This window comes from Balaenoptera acutorostrata, chromosome 16, assembly GCF_949987535.1.
Source record: "Balaenoptera acutorostrata chromosome 16, mBalAcu1.1, whole genome shotgun sequence".
NCBI classification, from domain to species: domain Eukaryota; kingdom Metazoa; phylum Chordata; class Mammalia; order Artiodactyla; family Balaenopteridae; genus Balaenoptera; species Balaenoptera acutorostrata.
In genome coordinates this window covers 50,563,457-50,586,455 of record NC_080079.1, presented here as the reverse complement: position 1 = coordinate 50,586,455, position 22,999 = coordinate 50,563,457, and the positions used below count along the sequence as shown (strand labels likewise).

At 44.4% G+C, this 22,999-nt stretch overlaps 1 protein-coding gene and 1 pseudogene across 3 annotated transcripts in view; one reads left to right on the top strand and one right to left on the bottom strand.

The window, feature by feature from the left end:
• Positions 1-22,999, top strand: part of SHLD2 (shieldin complex subunit 2) — a 165,824-nt gene that overhangs the window by 5,624 nt on the left and 137,201 nt on the right. For all 3 annotated transcript variants that reach the window (XM_057530488.1, XM_057530487.1, XM_057530489.1), the window contains 3 exons: positions 1,217-1,387; positions 2,576-2,872; positions 4,490-4,552. In XM_057530488.1, coding sequence (XP_057386471.1) covers positions 2,587-2,872; positions 4,490-4,552 — 349 coding nt within the window. In that variant the 5' untranslated portion in view covers positions 1,217-1,387; positions 2,576-2,586. The remainder of the gene's footprint in view (positions 1-1,216; positions 1,388-2,575; positions 2,873-4,489; positions 4,553-22,999) is intronic.
• Positions 20,830-21,304, bottom strand: LOC103002988 (60S ribosomal protein L23a-like; annotated as a pseudogene).

The window sequence follows — 22,999 nt, the reverse complement described above, 5'->3', positions numbered from 1 at the left end:
CAGTTGGCAAATTGCTGTTTGAAAAATTGACTCTCCTGACTTGATGATGTAGTCAGCTGGTCCTTTGCCAGACTGGGTTGTTGAGCAGATTCTACTTGGAGAATTAGTTGACTCTTGTCAAGGCTCGATTCTCCCCGCCCCAAGTGCAGGACTTGACCTTCTGACTCAGGACAGGCTGGCATGGGTGCCTGTGTTCAAGGCCTGCTCTGTTGGGGCCCAGCATGGGCCAGGCTTCTTCCAAGATGGGGTCGTTCCCACCTGAGTCATCTCAACCTCACCCAGGCAGGTAACACTGCTCACTGCCGGAGTCACCCAACCCCTCAGACCAGAATCCTGGTTAGGAGGGTCTTGGGCTGTCCTAGTTTCTTTGGCTGGGAGCCACAGATGGGCTGGGCTGAGCTGAGAGGACAGGGAGCTGGTCAGAGCTAGAGTGGGAAGGCCTGTGGGACTGGATGTGGGCCAGAGCACCAAGGTCTGGGGCCCAAGTCCTGTCTTGGGCCGCTTGGCCTCTCCTGCTCTCTTGCCTTCCCCCTGTTGGGCATTTGGGATCTGTGCCTGAACCCAGCCTTGCCAGGAGATCTGGGGCCATGGTGTGTTGTCACTGGAGTCTGGGTGCTCACACTGGGGCCATGCATTAAGGAGGAGAGGATCCCATGGGCAGAGGGGATGGGGTGAGGGCAACAGCAGTCTGACAGGGAGGGAAAAAGTGCAGCTGGAGTCCCGCTGAGTGGCCGAGCCCTGACCAGGGCCTGTCGAGGAGCTGGTGAGCTCCTGAGGAGAGGGGGATGGTGAAGAGTACCCCAGGGTGGGCCCTGGTGAGGAGGGGTCGTGGGATCTGGAAGCCATCCCAGACCTGGTGGGTGACACTGCCATCCTGACAGGGAGTTCGGCACAAAGGACCCCTCTGGGGTTGGGGGACACACACACATCAGAGGAAACAGGGAAGGGGCTCTGATGGGCCCAGGGAGCATCTCTGTGGGTCTCTCAGACCAGTTCCCACCAGCCATGTCCCAGGAGTGCCCCCACCCTTGGCAGCATTGTCCTGATACTGTGAGCAGAGCTCTCTGGTGTTTGGCTGTGGCAAGGGGAGGCCAGAGTCATCTGGATCTGCTTAAGCTCCAGGGCCCTCACTGTCATGGCCCCTTCTGAGTCCACAGGGTCGTGCATATATATTTATAAAACTTGCAAGAGAGTAGTAGTGTATTTTTTCTTACAGGGACTCTCCAGATTGTTTAAGACTTGATCTACTCCTGCCAGTGGCACGTGTGGGGCTGTGGCCTTGTGACCCAGAGTTCCTGCTGCCCACAGTATCCACTGCCCACCCCAGGGCGGCCGGCCGCTGCCCAGGACCTCCCAGTACCACTCAGCTCCATAAAGCCTGTGTCAGGTAAACACTAATTAGACCCCACCACACCCTCCTGGACCCCTCTGAGGGATGAGGGAGCCTACATGGGGGGAGCAGTCTCAAACTCCTGCCCCAGGCCTGGACTTTATGAGTAGGGCCTTGGGAGGGCCTTTCCTCCATGACTCCTGGCCAGTGGTGGCGGGTCCCATCTCCAGGCCCTCTCACTCCGAGGCAGGCTCATACCCCTGCCACTCTTTGCTCCACCCACTGGTTGGTCAGGGCTCACTGCCATGCAGCCCCTCCCTAGCACATCAGTGACGAGGAGGTGGGAACAGAAGTTTACCAAGAGTTTGCACGCATAGTTCCACCAGCTGTCAGTGACAAGGCCAGGCAGGCATGGATGCCCCCATTTTATAGATGAGGTAACTGAGGCTCAGGCTGGGCTAGTGACTAAGGGAAGCAGCACGTGGTATGACTTGAGGCATCTCTCTCCATCCTGAGTAACTAGGGAGGCAGCCTGGCTCCCTCAGTATGTGTGTGGTGCATTAGGGGCTAGTAGAGCTGCTTTCTGGGAACTCTTGCTGCGGCCAGAAGCACCTCCCCGGTTGGTAGTGGGGTCCTCCATCTACTCCCCTAGAACCTCCTGGATGGGCACTGCTGACTTCACAGGGCTCCCCTGAGAGGCCAGGCCTCAAGGCGCAGGGCGGGCTGGGTTCCCTCACATGCTGGCTACCTCAGTGCTGGGTCACTCAGGTGCTCCCATGAGTGAGAACCAGGTGACTGCAAGCCAGGGATGATGAGGCTTCTGGTCAATGTTGTGTCCTCCTCTGCCTTGGGCCAGGCATGGCCCTGACTCCTCCCGCCCCCCAACCTGTCCAGGGGAGGCTGCAAAGCCACTCTCCGGAACTGAGGTCCTTGGGAATGGGGAGGGCAGCGGCCCCCATTACACTTGTATTCCTGGCCTGAGGGGCCGCCCTGGTCCCCAGACCCACAAAACCCTAAACCCTTGATTAGATCACTCTAGAGACTGGGGGCAGCAGGCTGGAAGTCCTAGCCCTTGTCTAGGTACCATGCCTAGGCTGCGGGGAGCCTAGGGGGCTGGCAGGGCTGCGGTCCCCAAATGCCTCTCATCCCACAGGGCACTCGGGCCTCTTGCCTTGGGGTAGGGGCATGTCCCAGAGCTGATCTCTCTGTCCAGCCTCACCTGCTCCCTCTCCCTGCCCCTCACAGGGTCCCAGGATATGGGGCGTGCGGGTCTCATGCTGCCAGAGGGGCACTGCCCCAGCCACAACGCTGGGGTGGCTCCACCCAGCCTCTTCCTCCTGCCGTCTGCGCTGACTCACCACCCGAGCCAGGGCTCCTGCCCCAGAGCCCAGCCAGGCATCAAAGGCATCTATAAAAGCAGACTGGTTCAGGCCCCAGCATCCTGCTTGATCACCACCTGTCGCCGCACAATGTTGGGAGGCCTGGGGAAGCTTGCCGCCGAGGGTCTGGCCCACCGCACCGAGAAGGCCACCGAGGAAGCTGGTAAGGACCCCGAGGCTCCTTTCCACGTGCACCGTTCCTGCCACTGGGGGATCGGGACAGACTCAGCTGGGCCTGTGCTGATCCCAGCAGGACTGGGGCAGGCCTTGACCCCATGGGGAACTGTGGCTGATCAGCCGCATAGGGACAGGATGGAGGTGGGGGGCTATGGAAGCTGAGGAAGGTACCTCGGGGAGGAGCCATGAGGGGTCCACTGCCCCAAGCAACCCTCCCTGTCAGACCTGCTCTGCCCCCTGGGCTTGTTACATTCCTGGGGTCTGTGGCTGAGGCCCAGAGGGGGCAGCTCAGAGGAGGCCCCTGGTGGCGAGAGGGGAGCCAGGGTGCTGGGTGAGCAGCTGGTGGCTTAAATCCGTCCCTCTGGAAAGCAGGGAGGGGCCCTTCAGTATTAAAACAGCCTATTCCGAGTATTCTATACAGAAAAGAAAATGGAGTTTAATTTTTACCATAACTTTAAAGCTTCAAAGATTTCTTGCTTAAGAAACCACTGAGTCTGATTCTGTTCAAAGTCAGCCCCCAGGGTTTACACAAAGGACATTTTCAGTTTCTTCAAAGTCCCCAGGGACTTCCCTGGTGGCACAGTGGTTAAGAATCCGCCTGCCAGTGCAGGGGACAAGGGTTTGATCCCTGGTCCGGGAAGGTCCCACATGCCGTGGAGCAACTAAGCCCGTGTGTCACAACTACTGAGCCTGTGCTCTAGAGCCCGCGAGCCACAACTACTGAAGCCCGCGTGCCTAGAGCCCGTGCTCCGCAACAAGAGAAGCCACCGCAGTGAGAAGCCCGCGCAATGAAGACCCAATGCAGCCAAAACAAAAAACCCAGAAATCCTTTTTTGTACGTCAGCCGCTGGTTGCAGGGATGCTGATCCAGGCCCCACCTGTTGGACGTTTTGTGAAAAACAGCTTGTGCCCGAGTTTGCTGTTCTCTTTCTAAAGGGCTGCAAACGTGTTTGTGTTTCATTTGAACTTTGCAGCTGCTGTTGAGCACCCCCTTTCTTTTCACCAACTCTCTGAATGCTGTGTCACTCCCAGTCTGCACACGAGGGACCCAAGCGGTGGAGGTGATTCTAGGAGGTAGAAGCTGAGCCAACTCTTCTGACCGTGGCGTCTTCCAGGGCTAGCCCGTTACCAACCTGGGAGGGCAGAGAGTTTCGTGGTGCTGGAGGAGTTGCTCTGGGGACTTGGTGCTGCTGGAGGGAGCTTTGACATTCAGCCTCCCGCTGCAGCGCAGCCTCCATCTGGCCACAGGCAGGACCGCAGCTCGCCTGAGAGGCCTGGTGACCTGGGAAACAGGCCCGGCCTTGCCTCCAGGTCCCCAGCCAGCAGCAGGGCCCACTCGTTGGCATTCCAGGCCTCGCTGGCCAAGGGGCATGGAGAGCTGTGTGCCTTTACCTGGCTCACTCAGCTTATCTCCTGCCAGCCGAGCCCCTCTCCGGTCTCTGAAGGAAGCCAGCTGGGGGCCCTTCTTGGGAGCAGCTTGTCCTGTCCTGGCGGGGGTGGCATCCCCGAGCCCCTGCCAGGGTATCCAGGGCTGTCTGGGCCCTGCTGTGAGGACAGGCAGCTTACACTGTGCTCTCACTCTGGGCTTGTCTTATCGTTTCAGTTGACGTCGTGGAGGGAGTGGTGAAGGAGGTGGTGGAGCCTGCCAAGGAGGCTGGAGAGAACGGTAAGGCCAAGGTCGGGGCGGGGAAGGAGGGAAGCTGGGTGCTGGCAGCAACCTGATCCTTGCCTAACCAGATCACACCTTGACCCCAGTGTGGCATCCTTTCAGTTGGTGTGTAATTATCTGTGCTCATCTGAGGTCACAGGCCGTACTTTGCTAAAGCAGGTTCCATCTAGATAGTTCTCTCTGTGGAATGTTAAGAGGATGACATCACAAAAGACCAGGTGCAGGCGTGCTGGAACAAAACATTTGAGACATAAAATTATATATTTACACGAATACATATTTCCATAAATGTTTATATGTTTGTGCTGTGAGTATCACGATGTAAAAAAGCACGTGTGTATCTCACTCCTTACAACAAAATAGATTCCGGATGGATTAGGACTTAAATATAAATACATGAAATTATTAAATTGTTAGAACATAGATTTTGGCATAATCTCAGAGAAGGGAGGATCTTTTTAACGATGACAGAAAATCCAACAGCTATAAAGGAAATACTAGGTAAATTGGACAATATAAAACTTCAAAATTTTCCATAGTGAAAAAAAAACCGTAAGCCAAACCTCCCACAAACTGGGCAAAAATATTTGTAGTAGAAATGATAGCCCTTATCTTTGATAAAGGAGGCAAGCATATACAGTGGAGAAAAGACAGTCTCTTCAGTAAGTGGTGCTGGGAAAACTGGACAGGTACGTGTAAAAGTATGAAATTAGAACACTCCCTAACACCATACACAAAAATAAACTCAAAATGGATTAAAGACCTAAATGTAAGGCCAGACACTATCAAACTCTTAGAGGAAAACATAGGTAGGACACTCTATGACATAAATCACAGCAAGATCCTTTTTGACCCAGCTCCTAGAGAAATGGAAATAAAAACAAAAATAAACAAATGGGACCTAATGAAACTTAAAAGCTTTTGCACAGCAAAGGAAACCATAAACAAGACCAAAAGACAACCCTCAGAATGGGAGAAAATATTTGCAAATGAAGCAACTGACAAAGGATTAATCTCCAGAATTTACAAGCAGCTCATGCAGCTCAATAAAAAAACAAACAACCCAATCCAAAAATGGGCAGAAGACCTAAATAGACATTTCTCCAAAGAAGATATACAGATTGCCAACAAACACATGAAAGAATGCTCAACATCATTAATCATTAGAGAAATGCAAATGAAAACTATAATGAGATACCATCTCACACCGGTCAGAATGGCCATCATCAAAAAATCTAGAAACAATAAATGCTGGAGAGGGTGTGGAGAAAAAGGAACACTCTTGCACTGTTGGTGGGAATGTAAATTGATAGAGCCACTATGGAGAACAGTATGGAGGTTCCTTAAAAAACTAAAACTAGAACTACCATACGACCCAGCAATCCCACTACTGGGCGTATACCCTGAGAAAACCATAATTCAAAAAGAGTCATGTACCACAGTGTTCATTGCAGCACTATTTACAACAGCCAGGACATGGAAGCAACCTAAATGTCCATCATCGGATGAATGGATAAAGAAGATGTGGCACATATATACAATGGAATATTACTCAGCCATAACAAGAAATGAAATGGAGGTATTTGTAATGAGGTGGATGGAGTTAGAGTCTGTCATACAGAGTGAAGTAAGTCAGAAAGAGAAAAACAAATACAGTATGCTAACACATATATACGGAATCTAAGGGAAAAAAAAAAAAGGTCATGAAGAACCTAGTGGTAAGATGGGAATAAAGACACAGACCTACTAGAGAATGGACTTGAGGATATGGGGAGGGGGAAGGGTAAGCTGGGACAAAGTGAGAGAGTGGCATGGACATATATACACTACCAAACGTAAAATAGATAGCTAGTGGGAAGCAGCCGCATAGCACAGTGAGATCAGCTCGGTGCTTTGTGACTACCTAGAGGGGTGGGAGAGGGAGTGTGGGAGGGAGGGAGATGCAAGAGGGAAGAGATATGGGAACATATGTGTATGTATAACTGATTCACTTTGTTATAAAGCAGAAACTAACCATTGTAAAGCAATTATACTCCAATAAAGATGTTAAAAAAAAAAGAAATGATAGCCCAATATAAAAATGACCAAAAGGTATAAACAGGCAGTTCACAGAAAAATGAAACATGAGTAGGCAGTACATCCACAAGCAGATGCTCTGTCTCACTAATAGTTGGAGAAATGCAAGCTGTTTGGAGAAATAAAAGCAAATTTGAATGCATTCCTCCAGGAGCTGTGCTGCCCTCTGCCCCACAGACTCCTCCAGGGCATGACCCGGTAAGACTGCCACATCCCACAGGCCGCTCCAGGTGACTCCAACCCAGCGAGTGACTTGAATTGTTTACTTTGCTCACCTGGATATCCTTTCTTCCTGACAGCCATTGCTGAAGCTTTAAAGAGACCCATGAGACAGGGAACAAAGTGGTAAAGGAAGTCACTGAGACGGTGACAAACACAGTCACAAATGCTGTCACGCACGCAGCAGAAGGCCTGGGCAAACTGGGACAGTGAGCATGCCTGCCACCAGCAGGCTCTTCCTGAATTGCAATAAAAAGCTGTGAAATGTGTACACTGAGCCCTGGGTTTGTTCCTATTTGGGTGGAAACATTGCGTATGTCCTGAGAGTCCACTCTGCAAGGACAAGAGGCCAGCACCTTGGCACCCACTGGGGGTCAGATAGGTCCCTGTGATAAATCAGATGTGCTGCTCTCACATTACGACTTCTCATGTCAGCAAGGAGCTCTTGAGAATTGTTAGTGTCTGTGCTACATTTCTTAAAAGCCTATTTCCCTAGCAGCTATACATAGCTTTCAGACACCTCAGTGCTTCAGGGACACCCCAGGGGAGGACCACAATTCAGCTTATGTGTTCTTTGCGTTTTCTTTGAAATATTCTTACAGCAATCGGGGAAGATAACAGACCAACCTGACTGAGGGGTTAGCTGGGCAGGCTCAGGCAGGTTGAGCTGCTTCATGTTCTGAAAGAGGCTTCAGAGAAGCGTTTCTGCTGGACAGTCACAGAATCAGGTCATGGAGAAACTGAGTTCACTACTTGTTGGCTGCTGGAGCTGCTGTCAGATCTCCACTCAGAGACTTGGGTTAGGCCTAACTGGCGGTAGTGGGTCAGAATGCCTGGCCTTCTCTCCTTCCTGCCACGAGTGAGTCAGTACCATTAAAGTTAAACATGTTTAAATAGCATTTAGCTTAACATTTCGGATTAAAGAAAAAGGAAATGACTTGTAAAGATATGGCATTGCTTATTTATCCTGCTGGAAGTTACTTGTTCTTAGGGGAAATTAGAAGAAAAGGTGTTTTGTGGAATGAGTTAGTTGCTCCCCATATTTCTGGCGTTCTTTCAGAATTGGCTTCACATGTTTCTGAACGGCCCAGGAATATCCAATGTTCTGGCCTGGAACATTCGCTATTGTCCAGCTAGATATGGACCTTATATCTTGGTTTGGGTTCTGATGACTTTTGAGTTCTCCCAATCCAAACCCAAGCTCAAAAGGATGTGGATTGTGGGTGGCAATGTCAACCAGAACAGCCTCTTGTTTGTTTTTTTAAATTTTAGGAGACAAATGAAGTTTTTTTTGCTTTCTGCAGGGTTTTTGTTTTCAAATTTTTATTGGGGTATAATTGATTTACAATGTTGTATTCGTTTCAGGTGTACAGCAAAGTGAATCTGTTGTACAAATATATATATATCCACTCTTTTTTTAGATTCTTTTCCCATATAGGCCATAACAGAGTATTGACCAGAACAGCCTCTTTGGATGGCAGTTCGCTTACCAGACTTTATTCTTTGGGTGTACAGACAGAGGTCTGAAGGGCGAGGATACATTCTGACATATTAATGATAGCAAGAGATTGTAAACACCCTAAAATGATAATTAGAAATTACTTGGATGGCAAGCTTTACTCTGCTTATTAGATTTGACAATATAGAGTTGACACTTATTACTTCTAGTGTATTATAATGCTTTAGCTTGAAAAATGGGACTTGTGCTTAGATGGCCACCTAACGACTGTTTAACATTTATCACATTTATATGAAATGGAATACTCTGTGTCTGTTAAGAATGAGGAAAATATACATATATCATTAGGGAACATGTACAAATAAGTTAATAGTTTGTGAAATGTGTGTAGAATAAGTTCATTTTTACAAAGCAAGCATATAGGAATAGAAGAAAACTGGTAGCATATATATAGCAAAAACTAACAGTGTTCAACTCTGTGGGAATATGAGGAATCCTCACTTTTTATATTATGTATTTCCATGATGCTTGAATTTAAGAGAAAACCAATGCATATATTTTAAAATGTGGGTGTGGAGGCCACATACTAGCTTATTGAAGATTGCTTCCTAATTAAGTGCTACTCAAAGTTTGCTGGTTTCAAACTTTGTTGCCACTTGGCAACAAGGAAAGTAATGAAACAGAGTGTTTAGAAACTCTTAAAGCAATTGGGCATCGCCTGTACCTCCAAGAGTGTGATCAGTGGAGAATTCTTGTCGAATGGGGTATAGACCAGTTCAGGTTGTTGAACTTGTATGGTAAGTTGCATGTGAACTAGTAACAGGAAGTAGAGGAAGTAGCACCACATATCATGATGAATGAGGTTAAGGAACAAAAAAAAATCCAGAAAACCGGACCTCCTTCACAGAGAATTGGAGAAGCACTCCCACGTTCCTTTAACTTCACCTTGCAGTGTGCTGTTCTAAAATAGATACTTGCATCTCTCATTTTCTTTTTACTGTGTGTATTGTACAGTGAGGGGCATGGCATCAACCCCAGGCTCTAAGCATGTTATAAGAAGCAATCAAGAGTGATGTCAAAGAAAATTGCTGACTTTCTCCAAGACCTCCAAAAATTCTCCATAAAAATCATGAGAAAACTGACAAAAATATGGTCAGAATCAACTTTTTTCAGAACTCTGGAAATTAACCAAAGGCTTACAGTAATCCAGGGAGTATTTACATAAAACAAATTAAAAGCAATCTTTTTTTAAGAACAGCGAGCTTTGTAATGTTTTAAACTCTCCCTATTCTTTTCTCATCTCTCCCCCCCACCTTTCCAGCTCCACTGTAAGCCTTGAAAACCAATGTAATAGGGAAGAACCTTTGTATTCTATTACAAGCTAATCACTAAAGGGATGTTGCCTGTAAGCTTAAATTATACATAAGGGCCCATCTCTGGGAACCCTGCCTCTCAGGTAATGAGCATTAAGCTAAAATACCTTTGTTTAGCTCACTGGGAACATCCTGACCAGGCCCATCTGTGAATGACTGCAGGGAGGAAGAAATTAACACATCGCCTCAGGGGCTGATGGAAACCACAAGTGTTTGACTCTACTCCCTCCCCTATTAGTATAAAAGGAGCCTGAATTTTAACTCTGGCGCCAAAGATGGTTCTTTGGGACGTGAGGCTACCATCTTCTTGGTCTGCTGGATTTCTGAATAAAGTCACTATTCCTCGCCCCAGCAACTCATTTCTTGATTTATTGGCCTGTAGTGTGGTGAGCAGCATGACCTTGGACTCTAACAAATTTTGGCGCAGCCAGCCAGGAGCCTTGCTACTTGTGGCTAGCCAGCCCTGGTTGGGGAATTTTGGGGTAAGGCCCTAGCAGCTGCCGGGACAGCTTGTCCTGAGGATCTTTCCCTTCAAAATGCCCCAAAGTGGCACCGGCTTCCCCAGAGCTTGACAGTTGGAGCAACAAATCGACGTTTGGGAGCCAGCAAGCTCCATACAGTAGGGTAAGTCGCTCCGGTGTGTACAGCCGGAAACTTTATCCTCTGTTTGGGGCTTTTTCTCCAGAATAAGCCAGTTTGTTTTGTATTTGAGTGGGGTGCACTGTTGGAGAGAGGAAAGAGTTGTCGGACTTTTACCTGATTTGTGAACCGGTTCGTTTGTTCCTGCGGATGCTAGCATTTGTGTGTGCAGTTTGTGTTTTGTTTGTCTTGAATTTCTGTCTTTAAAAATGGGGAATGTTTTAACTATCCTTAAACGAAGTCCTCTGAGGCTCGTTTTGGATAAGTGATCTGATTACAGCTATGAACCCGTGGGTGAGAGGAAGATGATACTTTATCGTAACAATGTGTGGCCACAGTACCTGTTAGGATCTGCACAAAGGATTTAGGCAGGGCTATCTTGGGACCCTGTGCACCATGCACTGCTTTCCTTGCTGTGTTAAGTACTTTGTTTATGGTCTCCTGTGTTGTTGGTATATGTAAAACCCCAAGACCAAACTTGAGGGTTTATTTAGGATTTTCTGTTTGTCGTTTGGGTTTTTCGTTTCATTTTGTTTGGTACTGTTTCTCCATTTACAGCCAAATCAGTGTTGTGATATTTAAAACTTTTACTGATGTTAAATGGAGGAAAGGAACAGAAAAAACGAAACAAAACCAAACCAAAAAACTCTGTCTGTTCTTGTCTAAGAGTGGGGCATTCTCAGGAAGAAGAGAAAGGTTCCACTTGGTTCCTAAAATCACTAAAAGCTGCAAATAGAAATAGAAGTAAAATAAATATTAGTAAAAAGGGTTTAGCCATCTACACCGGTGATCTTGATTTGTCCCATCTGCCAGAAACCCAATTTGAATCCAGCCTCTTTTGTAACTGATTAGTTTTACATTGTTGTACTTGATTCATGGCTGAAATGTTGGAATGGGAACTGTGAGGTCCCTGTGTTCGTGTGTTTGTACGTGTTTCAGATGTGTAGCACTGCCAACATTAATTTGCAAAAAAGCTCTATTTATTTGGCTTAAAGGAAATTAAGCACTTATATAAATACTCAAATATAAAAGAAACTAGCTAGAATGAATTCTGGGTTCATGTGATCTAGGAAATACTCAGTATTGAATTAATTTCTGGTATTAAGGTTTGCGTAAGCTTGTTGGTTTGATTTCCACAGACATGTCTTTAGAGTCATCAACATTAAGTATAATACTGTTATTGTACCTAAGTTTGCTAGAAATCAAATAAGACCTATTTTTTTTGTTTAAATAAATTTATTTATTTATTTTTTGGCTGCATTGGGTCTTTGTTGCTGCGCACGGGCTTTCTTTAGTTGTGGTGAGCAGGGGCTACTCTTTGTTGCGGTGCGTGGGCTTCTCATTGTGGTGGCTTCTCTTGTTGTGGAGCACAGGCTTTAGGTGCACGGGCTTCAGTAGTTGCAGTGCACAGGCTCAGTAGTTGTGGCTCACGGACTATAAAGCACAGGCTCAGTAGTTGTGGCACACGGGCTTAGTTGCTCCACAGCATGTGGGATCTTCCCAGACCAGGGCTTGAACCCATGTCCCCTGCACTGGCAGGTGGATTCTTAACCACTGCACCACCAGGGAAGTCCCAATACGTATTCTTGTTAACAAAGTTTGTCAGCAAGAAGATAATAATATGACAAAGATTTTAACTAAATAAAATAGAGGTATATGAGGTAAGAGTTTTAGGTAAACTCTATAGGAATAATTATGTTTGGGGAATGTCTATCTAAAATAGTTTCTCCAGATTTTCATAACTTGAAACTAAACTAAGTTAAATGAAGAGAATTCATTGACTCTCTGGGTCATTTCAAATAGGATAAAATATTAGAACATTAATTGCTGGACAGGTCTAAGTTTACCTACATTTGCCTTCTTAGAAGAGGAAGACTAAAGCATAAGTTTGTCAATCAGGAAATGCTGGTTTGACGGTTTTACAGTTACTTCTTGATTTTTCACTAGAGATTAAGGTTTTAAAGTTAAGTATAAAGGGAGCATTTTAGTATGCAAGATGTAGGATGTGTGTTTTCAGCAAAGAAGGTATGAGGAATGAAAACACATCTTGTTAAAGGGAAAAAGGTGGTTTTGTTTTAGAGCTGGCTGTTTTTGAGTGAAAAAGTGAGGGACAGATTAATATGGATTAATTAATCTAACTAAGAGTGGGGCATTCTCAGGAAGAAGAGAAAGGTTCCACTTGGTTCCTAAAATCACTAAAAGCTACAAATAGAAATAGAAGTAAAATAAGTATTAGTATAAATATGGATACAGAAAATGGATGGATATAGAATATGGATACAGAAAATTGTGGAAGGTTTTTGGAGGAGGAACACTGAAAGAGTTTTTTGTGCATGATAGGGATTGGCTAAGATAAGACTGAATTTAAGAAAACAAATTTTAAAGGTAAAGTGGTATAAAACCTGAATTTGGTTTTCTAAGAGGACAAAGTTTTCTTAAAATATTGAACTGCTTTTGGTAATTATTTCTTTAAGTGATCTGTATTTGCCATTGAGATCTTTTATCACTGGTTAAAACTCTTTGATATATATTTTTTTTAAATTTATTTTTGGCTGTGTTGGGTCTTCGTTTCTGTGAGAGGGCCCCCTCCAGCTGCAGCGAGCGGGGGCCACTCTTCATCGCGGTGCGCGGGCCTCCCACCATCGCGGCCTCTCTTGTTGCGGAGCACAGGCTCCAGACGCGCAGGCTCAGCAGCTGCAGCCCACGGGCCCAGCCGCTCCGCGGCACGTGGGATCCTCCCAGACCAGGGCTCGAACCCGCGTCCCCTGCATTGGCAGGCAGACTCTCAACCACTGCGCCACCAGGGAAGCCCAAAACTTTTTGATATTTTTGATGAACTTCCCAAAGATCAAATTCTAAATGAAGTTCACTTGACCTCTAGCTAACTTTGAGGTTTTCCCAAGGGTCCCTGGAACACCTCAAATTATTTGTTTTCTCTGTCTCAGAGAGAGGAATATTAAACTAATTAGGTTTATTTGGTATGTTAAATTATGTGGGAAGCATTGTCAAATAAGTGATGATAAAACTTCTTAGATTGTATCATATGGGTAAAAGTTATTAATATACACATTCTAGAAATTATATGGAACTCCTAAAATTCTGGTATATCCTGGTAAATGGTATCAGTCATAATTTTAGTAATTATCATAAATTGTTGTATGTCACAGCAGTAACCAAGTTTCTTTTCAGTTGCATTGTAATCCCAGTTGGTTGATGCCAAAGCATAAAGGCATCCCTTTAATGGTTAGAGACAGTCAATTGCTATTTATGGTTTTACAGTGGCTTTTGAATGATTCTATAGCTATTGTGTGAAGAAGTGGGGAAGAATGATGAAATCCTTTGTGTGCAAGCATTTATGCTATTACATCAGGGAAAATAAAAAGAAGGGAATGAGAGTGAGGATATGTTGCTTCAAACCTTAACTCCTACTGCTGAGCTAGCTGTCCCAGCCTGGCCAATATATCCAACCCCTCCTGCACCTTCCATTCCTATCCAGCCTCAATTCCTGGCACTGGGGCTCAGGACTTCCCTTCCTTCTAGGGATCAATTACAAAATCGTGTGTTAGGTTTTGGGGCTCAGGTACTCGGTCTGGTATCACCATCTAAGAACTGACGGGGCACCCAATTTGGGCCAGGAGCCACTCCCAGGGGATGGCAATTTCCCTTCCCCCATTACCTCATAGGTAACCTAAATGCAAATGATCTGCCCGCTGGGTTTCTCAGGCTTGTTTAATTGGAAAGATTGCAACCCTCCTTAATAGGGAGGATCCTCTACACCTGAAGTCCACTTGGCAGTACCCTCAGCTGAACCAGATTGGGACCGCAGTGAGGGAAGAATGCCCTTATTAGAGAACTAGTTATTGGTGCATCTTGGTAGGGCTTTGAAAAGGAGAACCAAAGCAAAAGATTTTCAAGAAATTCAGCAAAACAAATGAAGATCTCTCTGAATTTTTGGAGAGGATTTATCAGGTGTACAGATGTCATAGTAATGCAGATCCCGAGGCCCCTGAAAATATTAGAATGGTAAATTTGACCTTTTGGTGGGGGCAAAGTGCCTCAGATATCGGGAGAAAGTTGCAAAGATTAGATGGTGCATTTGGAATGAACCCTTCTCAATTGGTAGATGTTGCTTTTAAAGTGTTCAATAGGAACAACAACAGAAGAAAGAAGACACAAAACAAACCACTTTTTTGGTAGTAAGTCATCACTGAGGAAGGAAAACAGGTGGCCCTAGGCCAAAACATAAGCAGAAAAACAAAAGATGAGAGCCTCTCTCATATGGTAGAAAGAGAGAAACACTCTGGTGAATGAACAGTCCAGGGACTCCCTTGGACTTGAGGCGCCTAATTCCTCACAGGAGCCCCAGGTAAAATTGACAGTGGGGAATGAGTTGATTAACTTTCTGGTAGACCTCACCCTGAAGTTTCTCACCAGAACAGCTTGACATCAGAGTCCCACCAGAACACACATTAAGCCTACAGATGGCACTCATGAAAGCCCCAGGAAAGGAGACAGAGCTCTTTCCTCACAGGTCTCCGAAAGGTGAGACCAGAAGTGTGTGCCAACCGCACCCCAGAGAAGGCCAAAAACACATGGCCAATACGAATACCATTAAAAAGGGTCACTGGGACACCTAGTCTAAAAATATATCCTCTGAGGCAAGAGGATCACTTCTCCCACAGATTGACTTGTCAAAATACCAGCCGGTGTATTCCTTGTGTGTGCCCCTCCAGGACGTCTACAAAATTGGAAGTATTGGTACTGTCCCTGTGGGTGGAGTGGGGACTGGTGTTCTCACACCTGGCATGGTGGTCACCTTTGCTCCACTCAATGTTACAATGAAGTAAAATCTGCTGAAATGCACCATGAAGCTTTGAGTAAAGCCCTTCCTGGGGACAATGTGGGCTTCAATGTCAAGAACATGTCTGTCAAAGATGTGCGTAGTGGCTGGTGACTGTGACCCATCAATGGAAGCGGCTGGCTTTCCTGTTCAAGTAATAATCTTGAACCTCCCAGGCCAAATCAGTGCTGGATATGCACCTGTGCTGGATTGCTGCACAGCTCACGTTGCTTGCAAGTTTGCTAAGCCGAAGGAAAAGATGGATCATCGTTCTGGGAAAAAAGCTGGAAGGTGGCCCCAAATTCTTGAAATCTGGTGATGCTGCCATCATTGATATGGTTCTCGGCAAGCCCATGTATGTTGAGAGCTTCTCTGACTATCCTCCTCTGGGCCACTTTGCTGATTCTGACATGAGAAAGATGGTTGCTGTGGGTGTCATCAAAGCTGTGGACAAGGAGGCAGCTGGAGCTGGCAAGGTCACCAAGTCTGCACAGAAAGCTTAGAAGGTGAAATGAATATTATCCCCAATCCCGGCCACCCCAGTCTTAATCAGGGGTGGAAGAAGGGTCTCAGAAAAACTGTTTGTCTCAACTGGCCATTTAAGTTTAATAGTAAAAGACTGGTTAATGATAACAATGCATCGTAAAACCTTCATCAGGAAAGGAAAATGTTTTGTGGACCATTTGTTTTGTGTGTGGCAGTTTTAAGTTATTAGTCTTTAAAATCAGTATCTTTTAATTGGTTAAAGCCCTCCTTAAGGAAATTATCCCCCGATTAAGGCCTTGGATTAAGGCATTGGAACTACATTCATCCTGGAGACCACGATCAACAGGAAAAACTGAGAAAATGAATACCAACTTAACTTGGGATAAGGCCTTGCCAGTTGCCCTGCTACGGATCAATGGCTTTCAGAAGCAGGCTTAAATTAAGCTCCTTTGGGGGACTTCCCTGGTGGCGCTTCCAATGCAGGGGGCCCGGGTTTGATCCCTGGTCAGGGAACTAGATCCCATATGCGTGCCACAACTAAAGAGTTTGCATGCCACAACTAAGGAGCCGGCGAGCTGCAACTAAGACCCAGTGCAACCAAACTAATTAATTAAAAAAATTAAGCCTCTTTGAAATATTGTATGGTAGGCCATTCCAGATGTCTGCCTAGGCGAGAGAATCTATAAATGCTCTAAAAGACCCAGCAGTTGCGCTTCCCTGGTGGCACAGTGGTTAAGAATCTGCCTGCCAATGCAGGGGACATGGGTTCGAGCCCTGGTCTGGGAAGATCCCACATGCTGCGGAGCAACTAAGCCCATGAGCCACAACTACTGAGCCTGCGTGCCACAACTACTGAAGCCCGGGCGAGTAGAGCCTGTGCTCTGCAACAAGAGAAGCCACCGCAATGAGAAGCCTGCACACCATGACGAAGAGTAGCCCTCGTTCGCCACAACTAGAGAAAGCCTGCGTGCAGCAACGAGACCGAACACAGCCAAAAATAAATAAATAAATAAATAAATAAATTTATTAAAAAAAAAAAAAGACCCAGCAATTGCCAATTACGTTGAAACTTTGGGCACTATACTAATCTTTGTTCATGAGTTTGCCTCCAACAGGTCTGCCCATCCAAATGAAGTAGATGGGAATTTCATTGTAGCTGGAGAAGGTTCAACCAATTTGTTTAGTTTTGTCTAAATAAATAGCACAGGAATTTAGTATTTGTATTGGGAACTGGAACCAAAACCCCAAGTTCAATTACAAATTAGACAACAAAGTGCTAAGCAGTTTTATCAGGTTCAAATAGTTGTAGATAAAAAAGGACTAAAGATTCTAAGGAATATTCATAGCCTCTGGAAGTAGCCAGAGCAGTCTTCATCCCTTTTCCCACAAGACTGGAATGGACATTGACAATGTAATAGCTTAGAAACTTTGCATTATATTACAAGCTAATTATTGAAGGGATGTTGCCTGTGAGCTTAAATTATACATAACGACCCATCTCTGGGAACCCTGCCTCCCAGGTAATGAGCATTAAGCTAAAATACCTTTGTTTAGCTCACAGGGTGTTAACATTCTGACCAGGCTCACCTGTGAATGACTCCAGGGAGGAAGAAATTAACACATCCCCTCTGGAGCCTAATGGAAAACAGGAAATGTTTGACCTTACTCCCTCCCCTTTTAGTATAAAAGAAGCCTGAATTCTAACTTGGGCAAGATGGTTCTTGGGGCATGAGTCCACCATCTTCTTGATCTACTGGCTTTCCAAATAAAGTTGCTATTGCTTGCCCCAGCAACTCATCTCTCTATTTATTGGCCTGTCCTGCGGTGAGCAGTACAAGGTTGGACACCAACAGCCCACAATCACAGTGAAAACCAACAGCTTGGCAGCTACTGGAAAGAGTAGAACAGAGTTGGTGTTTCTTCAAAGCCTTATTCCCAGAGAAATGTCATTGTTTGACTTGACTGGTGGCTCCTAGGAAGACCCCACTGTAAGGCTGTCTTTATTTGTATGGACTAGAAGCTCCCCTAGTGCAAAAAGGCTTTTCCCTGGGGCTGTTTGCTATAAAACATTTAGAGGTCATTTTTAAAGTTGGTGGCAATATGAGGTGAGGTGGTGATTAACAGTTTGAGCAAGCAATAGGCTAACCAAAAATCTTAAAAGGAAAAACTGGGGAATAAAACGTCCTTAGGGGCTTTGAAAATTCTAACATACCTCTGGGAATCTAGAAGGCCATGCACATGTGTGAGACTCAGTAAAGGCCATGTACATGTGTGTAAGCTCAGTAAAGACCTGAGAAGGACTGAAGTTCTCATCTCTAACCCTGAGGCTTTATGCAAGCAGGAAGTGAGAACCAAGGCCAAGATGTAAGTTGCCTGGCTGAGTGTTGAAGGTGAGGCCCAGCATAGACAGAGCCTTGGCAAAGATAGGAGACTTACTGGTTCTCTAGGTACTTGAAAAAATCTCTGTCCAATCATTAGCTGACCACTAAGCTAACTGAGGAGAAATTTCAGTGGCCACACACAACAAAGAAAACAGACTAGGGCTTCCCTGGTGGCGCAGTGGTTGAGAATCTGCCTGCCAATGCAGAGGACACGGGTTCGAGCCCTGGTCTGGGAGGATCCCACATGCCGCAGAGCAACTAGGCCCGTGAGCCACAATTGCTGAGCCTGCGCGTCTGGAGCCTGTGCTCCGCAACAAGAGAGGCCGCGATAGTGAGAGGCCCGCGCACCGTGATGAAGAGTGGCCCCCACTTGCCGCAACTAGAGAAAGCCCTCTCACAGAAACGAAGACCCAACACAGCCATAAATAAATAAAATAAATAAATTAAATTAAATTAAAAAAAAAATAAGGTGCTATAGAAGCACTTTAAAAAAATATATATTAAAAAAAAAAAGAAAACAGACTATAGAATTAGTTCAGAAAGGTCACTAAACACTCAACAACAACAAATCTGGGGGGAGGAATATGGAATCTGATTTCCAGAGTTGCCACTTTATATTATTTAACATGTCCAGTTTTCAGCAAAAACAAAACAAAGATATGCAAGGAAAGAAATTATGACCCATTTGGGGGGGGAGGGATAGAAACTGTGCCTTAAGACTTCAGAAAACGGACTTACTAGACAAAGACTTCAACTATTTTAAACATGTTCAAAGAGCTAAAAGAAACCACATCTAAAGAATTAAAAGAAAGTATGAGATCAACATCAAATAGAGAATACAAATAAAGAATTAGAAATTATAAAAAGGAATGAAGTAGAAATTGTAGAATTCAAAATACAACTGAAATAAAAAAAATAAGAATTTTTTACCAAATCCAAGGCCATGAAGATTTACCAATATGGTTTCTTCTAATAGTTTTACGATTTTATCTCTTATACTTAGGTCTTTGATCCATTTTGAGTTAATTTTTATATATGGAGTGAGGAAGAAGTCAAACTTTGTTCCTTTGCACGTAGATATCCAGTTGTCCTAATGCCTTTTTCTCATTGGATGGTGTTATGTGTTGAATTGAGTTCCCCCCAAAAAGATATGTTGAAGTCCTAACCCCCAGTACCTGAAAAAGGGACCTTATTTGGAAATATGGTCATTGCAGATGTAACTAGTTAAGATGAGGTCATACTGGAGTAAAGTGGACCCTTAATCCAGTATAACTGGTGTCCCTATAAGAGACACACATAGAGGGATGATGGCCATGTGACAACAGAAGCAGAGATTGGAGTAATGAAGCTGCAAGCCAAAGAATGCCAAGGATTGATGGCTACCACCAAAAGCTAGGAAAAGGCAAGAAATTCTCCCCTTCAGGTTTCAGGGAGAGCATGGCCCTGCTGACAATTTATAGCCCCCCAAACTATGAGACAATAAAGTTCTGTGGTTTTAAGTTATCCAACTTGTGGTACTTTAAGGCAGCCTTAGGAAACTAATACAAATGGTGTTGGCACCAATGTTAAAAATCAATGGACCATAGATGTTTCTGGACTCTCAGTTCTATTCCATTGGTCCAAATGTTTGTATGTCAGTCAGTACCACACTGTTTAAATTACTGTAGCTTTGTATTACATTTTGAAATGGAAGTGTGAGAACTCCAAGTTTTTTTGTTGTTGTCGCCTTTTTTTTTTTTTTTTTTTCAATATTGTTTTGGTTATTTGGAGCCACTTGCAGTTTTGTTGCAGCAAGCAGGGGCTGCTCTTCATTGTGGTGCACGTGCCTCTCACTGCGGTGGCTTTTCTTGTTGTGGAGCACAGGCTCTAGGTGCGTGGGCTTCAGTCGTTGTGGCACATGGGCTCAGTAGTTGTGGCTTGTGGGCTCTAGAGCGCAGGCTCTGTAGTTGTGGCACACAGGCTTAGTTGCTCCACGGCATGTGGGATCTTCCTGGACCATTGGCAGGCAGATTCTTAACCTCTGTGCCACCAGGGAAGTCCTTGCAGTTTCATATTAATTTTAGAATCAGATTTTCTGTTTTTTTTTTGCAAAAAAGGCCATTGGAATTTTGACTCTATAGATTGCTTTGAGAAGTAATTCCAACTTAACAATATTAAGTTTTCCAATCTATAATCATGGGAAGTCTTTCCATTTATTGAGGTATTCTTCCGTTTAAACAGTGTTTTGTAGTTTTATAAGGGTTTCAACTCCTTGGTTAAACTTATTCCCAGATATTTTCTTCTTTCGTATGCTATTGTAAATAGAATTGTTTTCTTAGTTTCCTTTACAGATTGTGCGTTGCTGATGCATAGGAAAACTTATTTTTGAGTGTTGGTCTTGTACTCTGCAACTTTGCTTAATTTGTTTATTAGTTCCAGTAGAGTGTGTGTGTGTTCTATGAGATTTTCTATATGTAGAATCATGTCATCTGCAAAATAGTTTCTCTTCCTTTCCAATTAAGATGGCTTTTCTTTTTCTTGCCTAAATACTCTGGCTAGGACTTCCAGTATAATGTAGAATAGCAGGGTGAAGGCAAGAATCTTGTTCTCTTCAGTGGAAGTTTTCTATTTTTCAGCGAGTATGATGTTAGCTGTGGGTTTTTCATAAATGTCCTTTATGTTTAGAAAGGGTCTTGAATTTTGTCAAATGCTTTTTCCACAGTGGTTGTGTTTTTTTCCCCCTTTGTTCAATTAATGGGGTTTATTAGATTTTTTTTTTATAGTGAAAACTTTTATATTTAGAATTAGCCAGCTGACTCAGTTTAGATGATCCCAATTTTGTTGGCAACATCCAAAGCATGGTAGCCAGGAGCCAGTTAAACATATGCCTTCTTCTCTCCATCAGGCCTGATCAAGGTGTTGACCTTAGCCATGTCAATGTCATAGAGCTTCTTCACAGCCTGTTTAATCTGGTGCTTGTTGGCCTTGACATCCACAATGAACACGTGTGTTGTCTTCCATTTTCTTCACGGCTGACTCAGTGGTGAGGGGGAAGTTGATGATGGCATGGGGGTCAAGCTTGTTTCTCCTAGGGGCGCTCTTCTGAGGATATTTGGGCTGCCTCCTGAGCTGCAGTCTTTTGGGCCATTGGAAGGTGGGTGATGGCTAGATCTTTTTTTTGTGGCAGTGTTTGTGGCGATGGACGCCTTTCAACACAGCTTTCTTGGCCTTCAAAGCTTTTGCTTTAGCTTTGGCTTTGGGAGGGGCAGGGGCTTCCTTCTCCGCCTTTGGTGCCATCTTCGTGGAAAGGGTTTCAGATTGATTTCTTATGTTGAACCAACCTCGCGTTCCTGAGAGAAATTCTTGGTCATGATGTATGTATGATACTTATGAGCTTGGACTTGGTTTCTTAGTATTTTTGTGTCTGTGTTACTAAGGGATATTTTTATTTTATTGAAGTATAGTTGATTTACAATGCTGTGTTATTTTCTGGTATACAGCAATACATACACTTTTCAGTTATACATACTTTTCCATTATGGTTTATTACAGGATATATTTTTTCTCCTGCAGTGTTCTTTTAGAAAAATTTTCCATTGAAGTATAGTTGATTTACAATGTTGTGTTAATTTCTGCTGTATAGCAAAGTGACGCAGTTATACATATACATATATACACACACACAAATATATATATTCTTTTTCATATTCTTTTCCATTATGGTTTATCACAGGATAATGAATATAGTTCCCTGTGCTAAACAGTAGGACCTAGTTTATCCATCCTATATATACTAGTTTGCATCTGCTAATGCCGAAGTCCCAATCCTTCCCTCCCCTACCCCCTCTCTCTGGCAACCACAAATCTGTTCTCTGTTTCTATTTGGTAGATATGTTCATTTGTCATATTTTAGATTCCACATATGTGATATCATATGGTATATGTCTTTCTGACTTACTCTGCTTAGTATGATAATCTCTAGGTTCATCCATGTTGCTGCAAAGGGCATTATTTCATTCTTTTTTATGGCTGAGTAATATTCCATTGTACACCACATCTTCTTTATCCACTCATCTGTCAATGGACATTTAGGTTGTTTCCATGTCTTGGCTATTGTAAGTAGTGCTGCTATGAACATAGGGATGGATGTATCTTTTTGAATTAGTTTTGTCCAGATATATGCCCAGGAGTGGGATTGCTGGATCATATGGCAACTCTAGTTTTGAGGAACTTCCATACTGTTTTCCATAATGGCTGCACCAATTTACATTCCCACCAACAGTGTAAGAGGGTTCCCTTTTCTCCACACCCTCTCCAACATTTATTATTTGTAGACTTTTTAATGATGACTATTCTGACCGGTATTATAGGATATTGAATATAGTTCTCTGTGCTATAGAGTAGGACCTTGTTGTTTAACTGCTTTATATATATGTTAACAAGGGATATTGGTGTGTAATTTTCTTGTGATGTCTTTGTCTGGCTTTGGTATAAGGGTAATACTAGTCTCATAGGTGTTAAGAGTCCAGTATAATACTATAGTTCACAGTAAGCCTCATAGAACTATTTGGCTCCCAACACCAGTAATTCTCAAAAGGGAGTGACTTTGTTCCCGACAGGACATTTGGCAATCTGAATACATTGTCACAACTCAGGGATGCTGCTGACCTCTAATGGGTAGAGGTCAGAGATGCTGCTATACATCCGATAATGCACAGGACTGTCCCCCAAACAAAGGATTACCTGGCCAAAATGTCAACAGGGTTGAGGTTGAGAAATCCTGTCTACGCTATGTGTAAGCTTTGATTAAAAAAAAAAACAAGCAAAAAGAAGCCAGTAAGAGTTGTGAAAAAAATTAAAAACACGTATTACAAATAAAACTTTTGCAGAGGTTTCTGTGCAAGGTTCACAGATGTAGTTTTCTTCATGTGCCATGCTTTGATGACCTTACACGTAGCAGGGCTGAGAAAGCCTGCCAGGGATGTTTAGGGA